The sequence below is a fragment of the Dama dama genome, chromosome 13 (genome assembly GCF_033118175.1).
Source record: "Dama dama isolate Ldn47 chromosome 13, ASM3311817v1, whole genome shotgun sequence".
Classification (NCBI taxonomy): Eukaryota; Metazoa; Chordata; class Mammalia; order Artiodactyla; family Cervidae; genus Dama; species Dama dama.
In genome coordinates this window covers 62,060,513-62,080,707 of record NC_083693.1, presented here as the reverse complement: position 1 = coordinate 62,080,707, position 20,195 = coordinate 62,060,513, and the positions used below count along the sequence as shown (strand labels likewise).

The window sequence follows — 20,195 nt, the reverse complement described above, 5'->3', positions numbered from 1 at the left end:
TATCATTGACAATGATTTCTGGATTTTAAAATGATTTGTGCATATAAATGAACTCTAATTTTAAAATAATGTTAATAGATATTTGGGAAACTTAGTCTGCTCCACCTACGGGTATGTCTGTAATTGATCTACATGGAGATTTAATACTTACCTAAAAATCAATTCCCACTTATTAAATTTTACATTCATTCATTCAGTATAAATGGACTGGATTTTAAAATTCATGAGTCTGAAAATATGGTGAAGTTAGATCACTTTAGATTTGGGGACAGTGTGTATATGTATAAGTATGTGTGTGTGTGTGTGTGTGAATTATATGTTACTGCACTGCTTAATAGAATAAAAAAGTGAAAAATGTCATTTCTATACACTTTTAAGGTATTATAATGCATCATAAACTTTATTTTTTGCATCATAAACTTTAAACCTTATTTAAATATGCCTTTCTGTATTCTTATTCTATAATCATACGTGTATCATTATGTATCTGAGCTGTGCTAGAGTTTAAATGTGAAATTTCTGTGTTTTGTAGTATTCTTTTAATAAAGGAGAAATAGATATGAGAAAAAAAGTATAAAGTGACTGTTTATATGGAAAATTAATCATAATTCTGAATCTTTGTTGAAAGTTGAAGTTTTAAAAATACCATCTCTAATATTTTTTTTCCCACAAAATTTTTAATTCTGCTTAAAAATTCACCAGGAATCTAATAGTGTTTATCTGTAATAGTGGTACATATTTTACTTACTGTAAGCATTTTAATGAAAGAGTGTATGGTGGTTTGTTAACAGACTGAGAAAGCAGTTACACAATAGTATTTCATCTATAAATTTTTATTTCTGTGCAGACTAAAATTTTTCCTCCTTTTTGTTGCTTCTTTAGTTGAAGGAAAAGTATTTGGAGCCCAGACATGCATTTGTGTTCTTTGAAAAGCTGCTAGCAGAAATTTGTAAGATAAAAGATTAAGTACTTTAATTTTGAGATAATGCTGTTGAAAAGTTTAAGTTCTTGTTACAAGTTTATCACTAGACTTCTTGTTTGGTGATTTTGCTCTTACTCTTTTTATCCTGGTGTACTTTCAGAAATAGTTATAGTTTAGTCTTTTAGTCTAGCCTACAGTCTAGTGCCTATTCTGAACTCCAGACTGACTCTCAAATGCTTCAGGCTTTCTTGAGAAGTTAGGCTAGAACCAGAACAGGCTCAGCCCACTTTGCCTTTGTACCTCTTCAGGGCAAAGCATAGGCTTGGAGGCCTTCTGGGATTTTCCAGGGAAACTTTTTTGGAAATTCTGATTTGATTTGAATTTCCTAATCCAGTTTGGAAATGCCAAGAATTCTGTGGAATACACACTTTATCTCAGTCCTGAATGACTTGATCTGAATCCTGAATGAATTCTCCTGAATGACTCAGATTATTATGATTAGCCAGTTTGTGTTTGGAAATCTGTAGTGTTTATTCTGCAGTAAGTCACCATGAATTCATCTATAAGAAAAAATCCTCTTTCCTCCTCACCATCTTTCCTTCTCCTTAGTTGTGTGGAAGATCCTTAGTATCTTTAGGAAACATCTGTGTTCAGTATGTGATTTTCAAAGTCCTTTCACGTGCATACTCGTTGGACTTTATTCTTACATGAATCCTTGATGTTGTATTATCCCCATGTTTGCAGATGAGAGGAAATGACTTCTCTAAGATTACACAAATCCAAAGTAGTAGGGCTAGGGATTATTCAGCTCTGGGTATGCATTATTAGTACTTGAATCCAAATTTTCTGACTTCAAATGCTCTATATGCCCTTCATACACCTTACTGTTCATACAGTATAATGGAGTAGGATATGGTTATTATTGCACCAGTCTACAAGGTAAGCCTTAATCCTGCGATTTAATCAGCAAAATATAAATATTTGGAACAAACTGCTCTTGTTTTATGTATGTCCATTTGCACTTTTAAAACTCTGGTGGGTTTTAGTTGCTTTAGGAGGAAGAGTGACACAAAGAATATGTGAATTAATTCTTTCTTTTGTGAATGTTTGCAGTGTGGAGCGCTATGATCCAAGTAAAGACTCCTGGGAGATGGTTGCATCTATGGCAGATAAAAGGATTCACTTTGGTGTGGGTGTCATGCTAGGCTTTATTTTCGTGGTGGGTGGACATAATGGTGTTTCGCATTTGTCAAGCATTGAAAGATACGATCCTCATCAAAATCAGTGGACTGTGTGCAGACCAATGAAAGAACCCAGAACAGGTAATAATAATGTCCCAATATCTAAGTATATAGGACAATATGTTTTTATACTGATATTCTTAAAATAGTAGTTTCTTGGGATATAACAGTAAATGACTTGTCCAGAAAAAACCTTTTATGATGAACTTGACAGACAACTTGATTAGACAAAATTATATAGATTTCTTTACTGTGATTTTAATATGCCAATGCACATATTGTTATTTTTTTAAACTTGTAGAATACATTTTGAGAAATACCGATAACAGAAAGTATCTTATAGAAGCTCTTTTTGTCCATGTAACAAATGTCATTGTTTTATGTGTTACACACACACACACAATCTTTGGATTGTTCTGTTTGTTTTTTTTTTTTTACACTGTACATCAGTGATCTGCCTGTTCACTTTCAAATGTTCTCTCTTCCTCAAGAGATACAGTTGCTCTGGAAAGGATTGGACTTCAGGTTTCATAAAGATAAACAAATAACTTCTTTGAGGAAAAGAAGAAATTATCCTTGAACCCAAACTCAAATCACATGATTTTAAGAGGAATATTTTACTGGTGCAAATGCTTTAAGAGTATCCCTTGCATTTATGATTTAAAAAACTCCTGAAAAATAAACATACAAAGGAAATTGAAAAGAGAAAATGGGATGCACTGTTCTAGTCATCTACTATAATTAGTTTCTGTGATACCATTGAGTGAGAAAGCCCAAAAACAATTAAAATATAAAATAATTGAGTAGCCTTGTTGTTTTAGAACTGTATATAAAGTAGAATTTATAAAGCATAAATTATATAGTTTAATATATGTTTGAAATGTCAATATATTTGAAAACAATGATTTTTTAAAAATACATATTTAAATTGGGAAGAAAGCATGTGGAAAGATACATAACTACCTTCTTAATATTTAACTATGGTGGAGAGGGAGAGTAGGATAGGGGAGGAGAGATGAAGGAATACTTCAGCTGTGTTATACACCAAGGGATTTTTTTTTCCTGTAAGCACATATTGCTCTGTTGCTTGTAAAATGAATAATAGGTTGTTGAAATGTATTTTAAGAAAACATTTAAATACAAATTTACTTGCAGTGTGAAGTTGGCTTCATGGTTAACGTATTTTTCCTCCTGTTTTTTTTTTACCTGCCTTTCCTAGGAGTTGGTGCTGCAGTAGTTGATAACTACCTTTATGTAGTTGGTGGTCACTCAGGGTCTTCCTATCTGAACACCGTGCAGAAGTATGACCCTATCTCAGATACGTGGCTGGATTCAGCTGGCATGATATACTGTCGCTGCAATTTTGGACTCACTGCACTTTAACTAGTGTGGACTTGTGGAAATGGTGTAGTGATGAATTGAACCTTGTGCTGCATGAGAGGATGCCCAATGTTCTGAAGCCCCAAAGCTACACTGCTTTCTTTTTAACTTAAAATGGCATGAAGACTCAGAGTTTCGTTGGGTACTTTGAACTGACAAGTAGCTTTGATTGCTCTTGATTACATAGTGAATCAGTAATCCAAAAAAAAAACCCACAAAAAAACAAAGATCTTGCCAACTGGATTGTGCACTTTTTCTTTCCCCTAATATTGGGATAGAATAGTTTTATGTTCATTAAGTGTACATGTGGAAAAAACCTTGCTGCTTTTTAAAAAATTTTAGCTTTCTTCCTTCTCCTTGTTGTGCACCATGATGAGAGATGCTTAGATGCTGGAGTATACTGAGTGACTAGACAGTGCTGATACTGTCTGTTGGATATAAATTCAGATGCTTCACATTTTAAACAAAGGGCTGCTTCCCCCGTCCTTTCCCATCCCGCCACCCCCACGCCTCCACGCCTCCAGGTACTTTGAAGGGTTGTAAGTTACATACCGTAGTGAATCACCTGGATTTTCTTCCTGCTAAATGGCTTTAGGGCTGGGGATATAATAAGTTTGCAAGACAAATGCATTTACTATCATGATTTGGAGTCCTGTTTTAAGCAATCAGATATTTACTGTGTATGCCTTTTTTATATGGGCAGGTTAATGCTGGATGAATTTAGTTACCCATCTATGCTATGCTAAGCATGGATAGAAAGAGTTAAACATATCAGTTTCAATTTTTTTTATAGCAGTATGGCAGGCTCCCCGGTGTTGATGTAAATATTTGACAAATGTTGCCACCCTTAGTGCACATTGAGTTTTTTCATGTAACCTTATAATAATTTTAGTTTTTTAAGACTTTTATTTGCTTTCTCAAAGTGTTCAGATATAAAAATGGTGCTAACTGTAGGATCTATTACAAGGCTGTGACAATGTTCTTTTGGATGTTAAATATGAAATATGCATGACATGTTTTTATAGTATTTTTCATTTTTACTAGCTTGGTTCATCTGTGCTTGTTAAAAATGTTGGTGATTATACTAATATTTACATCCAAAAATTAATCACGCAGCCTGTGTTATGCTTTTCATGGTTCCTGAACAGTGATTTAAAGAAAGATATACTTTGCCATTTTTTGTTGTGCTGGATGTTATATGCCCTTCTTAAAAACAGAAATATATGCATTAAATATAAAGCACTAGGCCGTTAAGCATTACCTTGTACATTTCGTAGGTAACTGAATAATTTAAAGTTATTGAGGAAAACTGGAACTCGATGTTTACTTGAGTAATGGTTCTAATTCAGTTCTCCTTTGACTAAAGAAATAATCTTTTAAAGTAAAATTGTTTGCTATAAACTAAGTGAAAGCTTATTGAAAAGAACTGGCTAACTCATTTTGTTCTGCATGTTTTGGTAAATGTCTGTTAATCTTGAATACGTTACTTTGCATTAGAGGGTTGGTACTTGTATTTTTGGTACTGTAGTAATTTTGTTTTCCTTTCCTTATTTTTTTCTTTCTTTTTTCTTTTTCTTTTTTAAGACTGCCCACTGTCTGTCTCATAATCTCTATAAACTAATATATATTTGTCTCAAAAAAAAATTCATACTATATTCTTAAGTGCCATATTGTTCTGAACTATTGTTAAGAAGCCATTTATAATTATAAAACATAGGTTCATTTTTAGCATATGTGTTATTTCTTGAAAACTACTTATAGCCAGGCAGTTTTCCGTTTTCCTTGTTCTTCCATAAACTGCCAGTTGTAGATTTAAATATATACTACGAAATTATGTGAACTCATCTTTAATCATATAGGTAGCTTCATGCTTTATAAATATTTGCACAGATGATAAAACCTTGCAAGTGAATTTTAGTCTCTTTCTAATTAAGAACTCAACAAGAGCTACTAATAAAATTGACAGGCTGAGTATTTTCTATGTTGCTTGTTTGAATAACTTAATGATATATAGCAATAACTTTTTAATTGATTTGAATAAATCTGTTGAATAGAAACAAGGTGCACTATTGTGACTGGCCTAGATTTTATTTAAAGGAAGCAGTTTAAAGCAATTTAAAATAGATTCCATCACATACGTAATTTTAAATCCCCAACTCAGTTTTCTTTCTGTTTATATCTGTCAAAAGAATTTTTTCTTGATAATACTAAAAATGTTAATCAGTTGTTAAATACATCTTATTGCATGTTTTTAATTCCCTCTCCCCAGAAGATAAGGGAATTTGAAAGACTAGAAATTTATTTTAATTGTAAACAGATCTATACTATACATCTTATTTTCACAATATTTTCTGCACATATCATTCCCACTGTCATGTTAGTATAAAACATATAATCATTTGGTAAATTAGACCAATGCATAAATTGATCATTGTTTTGGAACAATCTAAATTTCATCTCAGTGAAGACTAAATGTGAAACATCTTGGGCAATAGTACGAGCCATATCCTAGAGAACCAATTATGAAAACCTGGAAAAGGAAGAGAAAAAACCCTCAAATTTAGAAATATTTATGTTAGGCTTGGTAAACCAACTTTACTGAGCGTAACAACCAGAGGTATTATAATCTGACAACTGATAACCTTATAATAGAGCCTTCTTGTTCGCATTTGTGAGAAGTTTCATCATGAATACTTTACTGACAAATTGTGAATTTAAATCCACATTTCTTATGTTAAAAAGGATCAAAATGTTTTAATATAAATTCCCAGGACTGAAGATTTTAGAAATAATTTTGTACACTCAAGGAAAGGAAAAGGCTATTTAAGACTGCCTAAACTATTTTGGAAAAAAGTACAGTGGGAAATAGAAATTAATCTAATCAGCTAGAAGACAGTTGCCCTCTGTAATTATGATAAGACTTAATCTGTTAGGAATTTTTTAGCCGTTTAATATTTGTTGACTATAGTAGTAGAACTCAAGTGATTAATGTAGTCCAAAGGATAGTTTAGTTACACAATTTCCACATGTTATTGCTAATACTGTTTTAAACATGAATGAATATTACATTATAGGATGTACTATCAAGTAATAGAATGGCATTAGGTTTTGAAAAATTATTTTGGTAACTTGACGAATATGGAGGGTTTACTATACATACAAGATACTGTACTAGATGCTATGAGAGCTAGGAATATAAAGCAAATATAGTCTTCATTCAAAGAGTAAAATATAGTGAGGGAGACTTATACCCAAATAACTGTTATGGTAGTGTGAATCTAATTCCTTGTTTCCAACATCATGAGAAGTGATCAGAGATCCAATTTATGTATAAACATTTGTTTCTTCTAGTGTCCAATTAGGTTTTATTGACATGACATAAAATAGAATTATTTAAAAAACTAATATTTATATAACTCCAGCTTTCCTAAAATTGGATAATATATTTTCTAGTAGAAATACAGAATTATAGAAAATTTTAAAAATATTTATTATGCTTTCAAGGCTCTGGCTGACTTTGAAGGAAAAAATATGTAAATACAATGCTGTTTGTTTTCAGTTTTGGTGTTGGATTTCTGGTATTGTCACCTAAGTGCTCATTTTCAGGAAAATCAGATTCTACAATAAATATACTGCTTCAAGTTCAATAAACTTGTGATAACCTCTGTAACCTCTGTAGTTTGAAAGTTAAGAACTTACAAAGATGTCACATGTCAAGTTAACATCCAGTTCTACTTCTTAACCTTTTTTTCCTTTGTAAAACAGCACTTTAGTTAGACATGATTTAATTAGATACAGTTATTTTGTGACTGCATATATATTAGATTTCACTTACAGTATGTTGATTCAGTGTTGATATACATTTGAAAAGAATGAGGAATACAGAAAGTTTTGAATACTATAGGTTTACAAGTTTTCTTACTGGTGTGAATATGGAGTCAAAAATCCAGTTTACATCTCTGCAGAGAGGAAAATTGTTATCCATATGTCTTTTTATTGTATACATATTTAACTAGAGATAATTTATTGTTAATTTTGTCAAATTATCATGTGTAAGTCCCGTTTATTTTAAAATACTAAGCAAAAAGTTCCAAGTTTGCCTTAAAAACAAGTGAAATTAAAGAACTGGATGATAATGCCTATATTTTTGCCTTATGAATTGTGCTGTATCATAAACCAGAGATGGTTTTGATTTTAACAGGATTATGAAATTTTGTAGATGTAGAGTACTAATATTTGTACTCTCTTGCAAAGAATGTGATCTAGTTGTGGATTATGTTAGTGTTTAAATGTTTTTGTATATGTATTTTACCTCTGAATATGTATCTTTTTAGCATCAGGGTTTTATTTTATTTTTGTTTACATAGTAAAGTGGCATTTAACTTGTTGAAGGTTGTATTCTTTTGTCTTTTATTTTTAAAGTTCTTTGTGTGTACTATTGTGGTTATGCTCTGTATTGACTATATGGTTAAATTTCATTTAATGTGAAATATTTAAAATAAATATGAAAAACAAGACTGTGTGTGTGTGTCCATTGTTGTGAATTAACCCAAGCTAACTTTGTCATGCTCAGCTCTTAGGTTCTTTTCAGTAGATAGTGGCCACAAAAATTGGAGTTGAATGTGGGATAGCTACTCCTGTACATCCTTCTTAGCAGGTTATAATGAAAACGTGTCTTAAACTAAATTCTACTGCATATTTAGACTCTTTAGATTAACAAAGCAGGATTAACAAATGAATTCTGATAACCTTTGCATACAAGGTCTGGAAATATCTTTAGACATTCCACGTATCTTAAAACTTTAATTTCCCCGGTAAATATCCCTGACATTTAATATACTAATTAGCAAAACATTGGATACAGATCAAATTATGGGAAAGAGATATATTTGTATCTGCCTTGAGCATGGGTTTCCTGGTTAGAAGGCCAGCTAACCATCCCTCAACTGCATTCTTAATGAGGGCAACTCCTAGAGTTGAAGTAGAAACAGATACATACTGAAGTATTTAAAGTATTATAGATGATACATGTAAATACTCATTTTGGGAAGACATTAAAATATTGGATTTAAGATTTCTAGACTGGATGCTTTTGAAATTCTGCTTTTTAACTCTAGTGAAACTGAAAGGACTGTAGCCCACCAGGCTCCTCCATCCATGGAATTTTCCAGGCAAGAGTACTGAAGTGGGTTGCCATGTCCTTCTCCAGGGAATCTTCTTGACCCAGGGATTGAACCCCGGTCTCCTGCATTGTAGGCAGGTGCTTTTACCGTCTGAGCCACCAGGGAAGCCCAAAATTCTAAGACATTCACAAATAGCTTTAATGTTACCCAGAAAATCTGTCAGCAGTTATTAGAGCTTAGTATGTTAAGACATAATGGAAGGTGTAAAGGGGTAATAAGCCATATCCTACAACCTGCTTAAGGAATGAAAAAGACATCTCATTGGTTTTTTTGGTTTTTGTTGTTTCAGGAAGGGAGAATAGAATGCCACTCTGGCAGAGCCCTAGCAGTGCCTCTTATGTTCTTTCTAAAATTACTAGATGCTTCTCTTGTTTGGGGCCAGTGCGGTAATGGGAGTGAGTTTCAACTCAGTTTGGATGACTGGATTGTAGGAGTCAGCAGTAGACTCATTGTAGGAGTCAGCAGTAGACTCATCATGGGATACAAAAAACTGTTTCAAGAGTCCAAACTATTAAGGCCAGGAGTAAAGTTGAGTTCTGTGTTAAGATAGGCTCAAACAGTTCAGATGGTTTTGGTATGTCTTCTTCCCCCCTCTTTTTAATAGAAATGGAATCTTCCTCTACCCATCACCCAGCTTCAACAATTAAGCACATTTTGTTAATCCTACTTTTCCTCATTTTTTCACCCCCCTTTTTTTTTTTTGCTGAAATACTTTAAAGAGAATCCCAAACAAGCAATATTATATAACTGGTAAGTAATTGAGGCTGCATCTCAAAGTGATAAACACACTTAAAAATTTCATTCTATGAACTCCACTGATATAATCACACTTTAAACATTTAATATTTTTATAATATTTAGTATTTGTTGTTTAGTTGCTAAGTCATGTCTGACTGTTTTTGTGACCTCATGGACTGTAACTCACCAGGCTTCTCTGTCCGTGAGATTTCCCAGGCAAGAATACTGGAGTAAGGGTTGCCGTTTCCTTCTCCAGGAGATCTTCCAGACCCAGGGACTGAATCTGCTTCTCTCCAATAGCAGGCAGATTCTTTACCACTAAGGCACCTGGAAAGCCCAATATTTAGTATAGTCTGTATTAAAATTTCCCTTACTGTCTCAGAATTTTTTTTGCTGTTACTTGGTTGAGTCAGGATCTAAATAACATTTATACATTGCATTTGACAGTTAACACCCTTAAGTTATTTTTAATCTGTGCCTACCAGTCACTGCCCTCCTCCCCCTTTTCATGTCATTTACTTGTTAATAAATGAGATTGTTCATCTAGTAGATTGTCCCATGGTCTAGATTTGACTGATTGCTTTTTGTGTTTTAACTTATGTCCTATTCTGCAAATGTTCTATATATTAACTAATGGCTATGGACTCTAGATTTAGGTTTTTTTTTTCTTTTTGGGCAAGCATAGTCGATGCTGCATATACTTCCTATTGTATCTGAGGCATGTTATGTTTGGTTACAGCACTTTAAGAGATGCTAACATTGATCCCAGTTTGGGTTCAGTTGTCAACCTGTTGGCCTTCATTATCAAGTTCCCCATCAAACTCTCAGTTGATGGTTTTAGCAGCTGTTAGTACTACTGGATCCATCATCATATTGGGTGGTAAAATGGTTATTTTCTGTCTCTGCCATTCCTTTTGCATTTATTAGCTGGAATTCTATAAAAGAAGGCTCTTCCTCATCGTTTAGTTGAGTACCTTGAGATAAGGTCTGTACAGGAAAAGCTGGGGAAAATATGTGATTCATTCCTTTCTCAATATTTAAAATAATGAATTGGTGCTCTACAAAGCTCCAAAGGTGATCAAGTATAAAACTCATGATATATTTTTATATGTTTGTATGTGTTTCAATCAACGCATATTAAGCCTGTGAATACCTCCATGAAGTTCCATTGAACGCCTGCTTGCTTTTAAAAAATTATTTTCACATAATTTAGAATAATTACAAAGAAGTTGTAAGGACAATACAGAAATTACTATATAACTTTTTCAAGATACACCGGTTTTTGGCATTTTGCCACTTGTTTTATCCTCCTTTCATTTTTTTCAAGCCATTTGTAATGTTGCATACAGTATATCTTTTTAAACCTTAATACTTAAACACATAGATCCCAAGAATAAGGCTACTCGTTCTCTTATGTAACTACAGTTCAGGTGTTAAAATTGTGTTTTGGCTTTTCATTTACATTTTCATCCTCAGATCTAGAATCAGCCTTTCCTCAAAGGGACCCTGTCACCTTTTGCTGGGAAATGGTATGTAGAGATCCCAATGTTTTGCTAGTGGTAATTTCTGTTCCTGAGTTGTCGTTGTTTGTAGGTTATTCAATAAGCAGAATCAGGAAATGCCTCCTTTAAAATTTTATTTTACTTAAATTTTTGGATTTTAATGACTTTTTCTTAGCCTGAAAATCTTGGTTTCTATCAACATTAACATAATTTAATTATTTTATTTTACAACATACTTACAATGGTTTCAAAATAACAATACTGATATAAACAATAAAACCAATAAGTACCGTTGAGTCCTTTGTGATTTTTTTTGTCCTTAGAATGTATTTCACAAGTATCAACAATAAAAATACTGGTTTTAGAGTGAAATGAAGAAATATTTGGTTAAAACATCATTGATGTTCAGTGAGGTTATTTTAATGGAAGATTTAATTTTTAGGAATATACTTTTAAATTTCATTTTAAAATTATATGGAATATTTACTTGACCGCAAGGTCAAGTAAAAATGAAAAGATACATTCACATAAGTTTTGTGTGTATTTCCTTTTCTTTCACTCTGTTCATTTTTATTTTATTTTTTGGCCGTGCCAAGAGGCATGTGGGATCTTAGTTCCTTGCTGCTGCTGCTGCTGCTAAGTGGCTTCAGTCGTGTCTGACTCTCTGCGACCCCATAGACGGCAGCCCACCAGGCTCCCCCATCCCTGGGATTCTCCAGGCAAGAACACTGGAGTGGATTGCCATTTCCTCCTCCAGTGCATGAAAGTGAAAAGTGAAAGTGAAGTCGCTCAGTTGTGTCCGACTCTTAGCTGCCCCATGGACTGCAGCCTACCAGGCTCCTCTGTCCGTGGGATTTTCCAGGCAAGAGTACTGGAGTGGGGTGCCATTGCCCTCTCCATTTAGTTCCCTGACCAGGGATCAAACTTGTGACCCCTGCAGTGGAAGCTTGGAGTCTTAAGCACTGGACCACAAGAGAAGTCCCTCACTCTGTTCATAGGTAATCACTTTTATCAGGTGCTGGTTCCTTTATTTCATTTTGAGAAAATCCTTCCCCATTTCCTTAGCAAAAAAGCATACTATAAAAACACCATTTTTCAACTTAAAATATTCTGGAGATTAGTTCATATCAATATATGAAGATGATTCCTAATCTTTTTCACAATTGCATAGCACCTTACTGTTTTTAAGAATTTCAACTAGCCTCATGCTGATGGACATTTGGGTTGTTTTTGGACTTTTACAAATAATGCCACATTGAATAGCTTTGTGCATTTGTCATTTTGTATTTTGAACACAGATTTTTACATGTGGAATTACTGGACTAAAGTGTAGATGATGTGAAATTTTGCTAGCTCTTGCCTGTTTCAGTTTAGGCTTTCATAGATAAAATGCCATGGACTGAACAGAAATTTGTTTCTCAAAGTTCTAGAGGATGGAAGTCCAAAACCAGGGTGTGAGCATGGTTGGGTTCTGGTGAGAACCTCTTCAGGGTTGCCGCCTGCCAACTTCTCATATCCTCGCATGAAAGAGAGCAGAGATGGGTAGTAAGCTCCCTCATGATTTTTATAAGGACACTAATCCCATTCATGAGGGCTCCATCTTCATGATCTGATCTAATCATGATCACCTCCCAAAGGCCTCACCTAATACCAGTACGGGGGTGGGTAGGGTTTCAGGATTTAAATGTTGAAGAGACACAAACTTTCAGTTCATAACATTGCCCAATTCTCCTAAGGGGTTGTACCACTATGCATTCCCATCAGTAACAGACAAGAGTATCTTACAGGCTGTTTTTATTAGTTCATCTGCTTAGGGTCTTATTAAAAGGTAACATGGCCTCAGGTTTCTTTTGACTCAAATTATGTCTAACACTATAAGACATGAAAACTTATTTTTAATGCACATGAAAAACACCTTAAATCCCTTACTGAATAAGGCAAGACTGAAATAAGGATGTGCCAATCACTTGTTGTCCTAATGAGGAAGTATTGGAAAGGATATTCTTGTGTGTGCCCTGAAGACGCACACAATTTTAATAGAGTAGGTGTTCGCCAATAAATAGAGAACTGTGTCTCAAAAGTTTTATAGTCAGATGGCAGATAAACTATTTTGGACAGTATCTGTGGATAAACTATTTTGAGCAGAAACAAGATGTGATATTTCATTATTATTTAGTGTCTAGGAAAATTTAAGCTTTTCATTTTCCTCCAACATTTTAACTTTTGCTTTGTTTTTGCATTTCAAACTAATTCATGAATTTAACTTTTTTCCCCCACTAGTTTGATATTATAGTTTGTTCTTTGAGCTTATTGGCCAAGGAAATACCAGCAATGGTTTTCCGTCAACAAACTTGAAATATTCACACAGAATTTAGTTCATCTTCTGCAGCAGCACTACTTACCTACAAATTTAATTTCTTAATAGAATATTGAAAGTGGAATCAACAATAACTGTAGAGAACACTTTCATGGTGCTTACTGTGTAAGCACCATTAAATCTTCACCACAATCTTACAAAATATATTCTATTATTATCTCCATTTTACAGTTAGGAAACTGGGAATTGAAGAATTAAAGTAATAGGACCAAAGTGACATAACCAGAGTCCAAATCTGGACCCAGGCAATCTGGTTTCAGAATGTAGTCATTTTAACTGCCATACTCTTGCCTCTTATTGACAAGAAAATCAGTAGCTAAGAACTGATGATAAAGAGAATCCAATGGTAATGTGATCACATAACACAACTCACCTAAAAAGTCTGAAATTTTATGATTTTTTTTTTTTTTCCTGGGTGAGAAATACCAATCCTGTATCAGGTCTTCCGGGATTTTCAAAAACTCTCTAAGGACAGGAATTCCTAGTACTTTTCAAAGAAGAACTATAGAAAGCAGAGAGGGGGCCTGAAAACATGATGGCAGTGGAAGTGAAGAAACCCCAGGAGTCAATTTACAGGCATAATTTGAACTGGTTCTTGTTGGCAGAGAACACAGCTAACTTCATCAAAGACGTCACCACTCTATGTTATCCCCAAGCTATGACTGCGTATAGTGTCACAGTACTGAAGGAACATCGGACTTATCTCACCCAAATGATAAAGGTCAGAAGTTCAGGCATGAGTCTGTCTTGGTCCTTTACACTCTGTATGGAGGAGCTTCTGCCACCTAGAGTTCGTGAAGAAAATGGCAAGAGTTTGGAACTATCCTATCCTTCCACAAGTCCAGAAAAGTTAGAGAGAACAGGTCGCTATGGGCATCTCACTTTTTTCTCAAGTTATCTTCCCTCCGATGAGAATTAGAAAATATTTCATATTGCTAATTCTTGTGGATAACTTCAGTTCAGTTCAGTTCAGTCGCTCAGTCGTGTCCGAGTCTTTGCAACCCCGTGAATCGCAGCACACCAGGCCTCCCTGTCCATCACCAACTCCCGGAGTTTACTCAAACTCATGTCCATCGAGTTGGTGATGCCATCCAGCCATCTCATCCTCTGTCGTCCCCTTCTCCTCTTGCCCCCAATTCCTCCCAGCATCAGGGTCTTTTCCAGTGAGTCGACTCTTCGCATGAGGTGGCCAAAGTATTGGAGTTTCAGCTTCAGCATCAGTCCTTCCAATGAACACCCAGGACTGATCTCCTTTAGGATGGACTGGTTGGGTCTCCTTGCAGTCCAAGGGACTCTCAACAGTCTTCTCCAACACCACAGTTCAAAAGCATCAATTCCTCAGTGCTCAGCTTTCTTCACAGTCCAACTCTCACATCCATACATGACCACTGGAAAAACCATAGCCTTGACTAGACAGACCTTTGTTGGCAAAGTAATGTCTCTGCTTTTTAATATGCTATCCAGGTTGGTCATAAATTTCCTTCCAAGGAGTAAGCGTCTTTTAACTTCATGGCTGCAGTCGCCATCTGCAGTGATTTTGGAGCCCCAAAAAATAAAGTCTGACACTGCTTCCATTGTTTCCCCATCTATTTCCCATGAAGTGATGGGACCAGATGCCATGATCTTAGTTTTCTGAATGTTGAGCTTTAAGCCAACTTTTTCACTCTCCTCTTTCACTTTCATCAACAGGCTTTTTAGTTCCTCTTCACTTCCTGCCATAAGGGTGGTGTCATCCGCATATCTGAGCTTATTGATATTTCTCCCAGCAATCTTGATTCCAGCTTGTGCTTCTTCCAGCTCAGCGTTTCTCATGATGTACTCTGCATATAAGTTAAATAAGTAGGGTGACAATATACAGCCTTGACGTACTCCTGTTCCTATTTGGAACCACTCTGTTGTTCCATGTCCAGTTCTAACTGTTGCTTCCTGACCTGCATATAGGTTTCTCAAGAGGTGGGTCAGGTGGTCTGGTATTCCCATCTCTTGAAGAATTTTCCACAGTTTATTTGGATCCACACAGTCAAAGGCTTTGGCATAGTCAATAAAGCAGAAATCGATGTTTTTCTGGAACTCTCTTGCTTTTTCGATGATCCAGCGAATGTTGGCAATTTGATTTCTGGTTCCTCTGCCTTTTCTAAAACCAGCTTGAATATCTGGAAGTTCTCGGTTCACATATTGCTGAAGCCTGGCTTGGAGAATTTTGAGCATTACTTTACTAGCATGTGAGATGAGTGCAATTGTTCGGTAGTTTGAGCATTCTTTGGGATTGCCTTTCTTTGGGATTGGAATGAAAACTGACTTTTCCAGTCCTGTGGCCACTGCTGGGTTTTCCAAATTTGCTGGCATATTGAGTGCAGCACTTTCACAGCATCATCTTTCAGGATTTGAAATAGCTCACCTGGAACTCCATCACCTCCACTAGCTTTGTTCATAGTGATGCTTTCTAAGGCCCACCTGACTTCACATTCCAGGATGTCTGGGTCTAGGTGAGTGATCACATCATCATGGTGTGGATAACTTAAGCTACAACAAATTTCTTTTAAAATTTGATGCTGTCTGACATTTATCTTTAATTTTAGGATTTATAGTTTCAATTTGCCAACATCTGCTGGATCATCTAAAAAGCAAGAGAGTTCCAGAAAAACATCGATTTCTGCTATATTGACTATGCCAAAGCCTTTGACTGTGTGGATCCAAATAAACTGTGGAAAATTCTTCAAGAGATGGGAATACCAGACCACCTGACCCACCTCTTGAGAAACCTATATGCAGGTCAGGAAGCAACAGTTAGAACTGGACATGGAACAACAGAGTGGTTCCAAATAGGAACAGGAGTACGTCAAGGCTGTATATTGTCACCCTGCTTATTTAACTTATATGCAGAGTACATCATGAGAAACACTGGGCTGGAAGAAGCACAAGCTGGAATCAAGATTGCTGGGAGAAATATCAATAAGCTCAGATATGCGGATGACACCACCCTTATGGCAGGAAGTGAAGAGGAACTAAAAAGCCTGTTGATGAAAGTGAAAGAGGAGAGTGAAAAAGTTGGCTTAAAGCTCAACATTCAGAAAACTAAGATCATGGCATCTGGTCCCATCACTTCATGGGAAATAGATGGGGAAACAATGGAAGCAGTGTCAGACTTTATTTTTTGGGGCTCCAAAATCACTGCAGATGGCGACTGCAGCCATGAAGTTAAAAGACGCTTACTCCTTGGAAGGAAATTTATGACCAACCTGGATAGCATATTAAAAAGCAGAGACATTACTTTGCCAACAAAGGTCTGTCTAGTCAAGGCTATGATTTTTCCAGTGGTCATGTATGGATGTGAGAGTTGGACTGTGAAGAAAGCTGAGCACTGAGGAATTGATGCTTTTGAACTGTGGTGTTGGAGAAGACTGTTGAGAGTCCCTTGGACTGCAAGGAGATCCAACCAGTCCATCCTAAAGGAGATCAGTCCTGGGTGTTCATTGGAAGGACTGATGCTGAAGCTGAAACTCCAATACTTTGGCCACCTCATGCGAAGAGTCGACTCACTGGAAAAGACCCTGATGCTGGGAGGAATTGGGGGCAAGAGGAGAAGGGGACGACAGAGGATGAGATGGCTGGATGGCATCACCAACTCGATGGACATGAGTTTGAGTAAACTCCGGGAGTTGGTGATGGACAGGGAGGCCTGGTGTGCTGCGATTCACGGGGTTGCAAAGACTCGGACACGACTGAGCGACTGAACTGAACTGAACTGATTAGAAATTAAAAATGGTTAGGCTTTGAAGTTAGATGTAAAGGTGATAATGAAACAGAAAGGAAGGGGACAGGGCATAACTTTAAAAGAATGACATAGCCTTTGAGGACACATCAAAACTGGTTAGAACCAACTAGGTCCAAGATGGCAGAAGATTCAGCTTCAGACCTTGAGCCTTATTACATGCTCACTGTAATGTATCAGCATGCTAAATTACACACCTATAGATGCCATGACAGTTCTGAGGCTGACCATAGGAAATCAAAAAGTTGGTAATGGCCCAATTCCTGGAAATCTCCGCCCCTTCTTCAAAATAGTCGGAATAATGCTCCTGTTCATTAGTATATGAAACTGTGTTTGTGTTCTGTTGCTCAGTTGTGTCCAACTCTTTGTGACCCTATGGGTCGTAGCATACCAGGTTCTGCTGTCCATGGGATTTCTCAGGCAAGACCACTGCAGTGGGTTGGCATTTCCTTCTTCAGGGAGCTTCCCTACCTAGGGATTGAACCCTCATCTCCTGCATTGCAGCAGGATACTTTACTGCTGAACCAGTGGGGAAGCCCAGTCTATGAAATTACCCAGCCCATAAAAACTACCTCCCTCATGTTTCAGGGCCTCTTGCCCACACTCTATCTGTGGGATGTGTTTCTCCCAAGGCTGTTCTCATCTTTGAGATGGATGACATTCTATGGCATGTATATCTCTCTAAATAAATCCACTTCTTACCTAACACTTTTTGTCTCACTGAATTCTTTCTCTGATGACGCATAAAGAACTTGAGCCTCATTAGGTCCTGAGATCAGATGTATGATCTCAATTAAAAGGCAGTGGGTTCAAGTCCCAATTGTGTGGTTTCAAGAGGACCTTACAACTGCCTTTGAAATCACAAGTTGGCCAACCTGGAGTCTCTTTCCTCCAAACCTCCTCCAGGGATGCTAGGGAGTAACTAGGAAAGGACTGTTTCAAAGACCTCACAGAAGTTGTTACACTCCTATTAGTTTAACAGGGATACATAGAAAATCTTTTGGGCTGTATCTGGCAACAGTTTATATCATCAGAGTGTTGCTTTCCAACTCTGGAACCTGGATACTAGTCTTGAGATATTGATAGAGGAATGTAAAGGAATGATATCCTTCTTAAAATAGAATAATAAGTTCTTGAAGATTTGAGAAAAAAGCATCTGAAGGCAAGTTTTCAGGTAGAAAGAGATGTCTGAATAGGTGGCGGCTGCAGTTTTCTTCAGAGACTCATTTTCTTCTAGACTTTTTGTTGTGCCAAGTATTTCCATCACCCTCATGCTGGCTCCCAGGAATATACATTTCTTTCTTCAAAGCCTGAACTCCTTGGTTCTCTTCAGTACTATAGAGCTGGATTTTTCAAAACATCTTTACTGGTGTAAACCATTGGGTGGAGATATCATGGATGATCATTTTCTTCTTTAGCCTTTTTTGGGGGTTACTGATTTCTTACTTATCTATGTATTATTTTTATAATCATCTTGAAAATCAGACCTTAGAAAATTCAAAAGGAAAACAGGCAAGTAATAAAAATATAGCTAAGGATATAAACAGCAGGTTTCTAATTTTACCATGTTGTTGGTTTTCCAAACGTTACTGAGGGCCTTACCAGAGCAGCTCACTTTTTCATTTTCAGTGGTACTCCTTTTGATACCTTATATTATACCTCACTGTGAAAACAATGGGTGGACTATGGAACTGATGACTCTTTGAGGGTAAATAATCTAAGATATATCCTCAGGTAGATATCAACATATGAAGAAATCACCTAGCTCCCCACCAACTTTCTCAACTTCCCAGAGATAAAGTAAAAGGCTGCTTTCCCTCAGGTTGAATTAAATTTGAAGTTAAAAGCTGCCCAGTTGAGCAGCTGGTGAACCCTGGGCCAGTTGGGTGGGTAGGAACTGTTAGTAAGGCATCAAGTTGTCAAGGTGAATTTCAAAACCTATGTGATTTTAACTTTTGATTTTAATAAAGGAAGATGGTAAGTTATAGATGTTTGCTTAGGCTGTTGTTCAGTAATTGCTGTCGTTTTTACATTGAACTGTTTACCTTTCCTGCTTACTTACAGTGCATTACAATTATTGTCAAATAACTATTATTAAATTGTTTAATCATTAAATTGTTGATGTGCTCAACAAATATGGCATTTTATGTGTCACAGTAGTCATCTGCTTATATAGCTTAGCTGTTTGTTCATACTCTAGGAATAAAATAGAACCTAGGATTCATGCTTGTGGTGATGATCTTTCTCCTCCTCTTTGATGGGATCGGATCCAGTGACAATCTAGCTTAAATCAACCCTAATAATTAGTAATGAAAACCTACTTTGAAGGATAAATCTAAGGTCATTTGTTAAGTTTTGGGTGGAGGGTAAAGTTTCTTTGAAGAAAAGTTGGAGATTTCTACTTATATGTTGGAGAAAGTGAAAGCCAAAGTCACTCAGTCGTGTCCAACTCTATGTGACCCCATGGACTGTAGCCCACCAGGCTCCTCTGTCCATGGAATTCTCCAGGGGATCCTCCCAACCCAGGGATCACACCCGGGTCTCCTGTGTTGCAGGTAGACTCTTTACCATCTGAGCCACCAAGGAAGCCATGTTGGAGATTTCCCCTTAAATTTGCTTTGTTCTTTATCCCCCTTTGATGGAGGTAGGGCTTTAAAATAATTTCTGCTCTACCCTAGGTGTAGTTGTGGTTTGTGACATTAGGATTAAAAATATATTTTGATTATTCCCTCATACCTTTTGTCCCCCTCAGCATTCCAATTTCTCTAATAGTGTTTAAGGCTATAAAATTTTTTCCTTACACTCACCTTCACATTTTTTGATAATCTTGTTTACTTCATACTTTTTCACCCCTTTCCTAGTCACTATTTGGAGGGAATAATGTCTTCAATTACCACCATAACAATAAAATATCTATTACCCTTAAATCCTAATCATCTGGGGTCCAGAAGGCATACTTAAATTTCACTACACATTAATTCCATTACCGATAAGAACTACTGCTCAAATAATTTTTAAAAAGATCTGAAAAGTTCATTAGTAAGGGAGAATCTAGGAAACTTGCCTGTACATGAAAGAGG

General features: G+C 36.1%; 1 protein-coding gene across 2 annotated transcripts in view; it reads left to right on the top strand.

Annotated features, from left to right (window-relative positions):
• KLHL28 (kelch like family member 28) overlaps positions 1–8,058 on the top strand; it is a 31,395-nt gene extending 23,337 nt beyond the window's left edge. For both annotated transcript variants that reach the window (XM_061159216.1, XM_061159218.1), the window contains 2 exons: positions 2,036–2,244; positions 3,383–8,058. In XM_061159216.1, the coding sequence (XP_061015199.1) occupies positions 2,036–2,244; positions 3,383–3,546 (373 nt within the window). In that variant the 3' untranslated portion in view covers positions 3,547–8,058. The remainder of the gene's footprint in view (positions 1–2,035; positions 2,245–3,382) is intronic.
• The last annotated feature ends 12,137 nt before the right edge of the window (positions 8,059–20,195 follow it).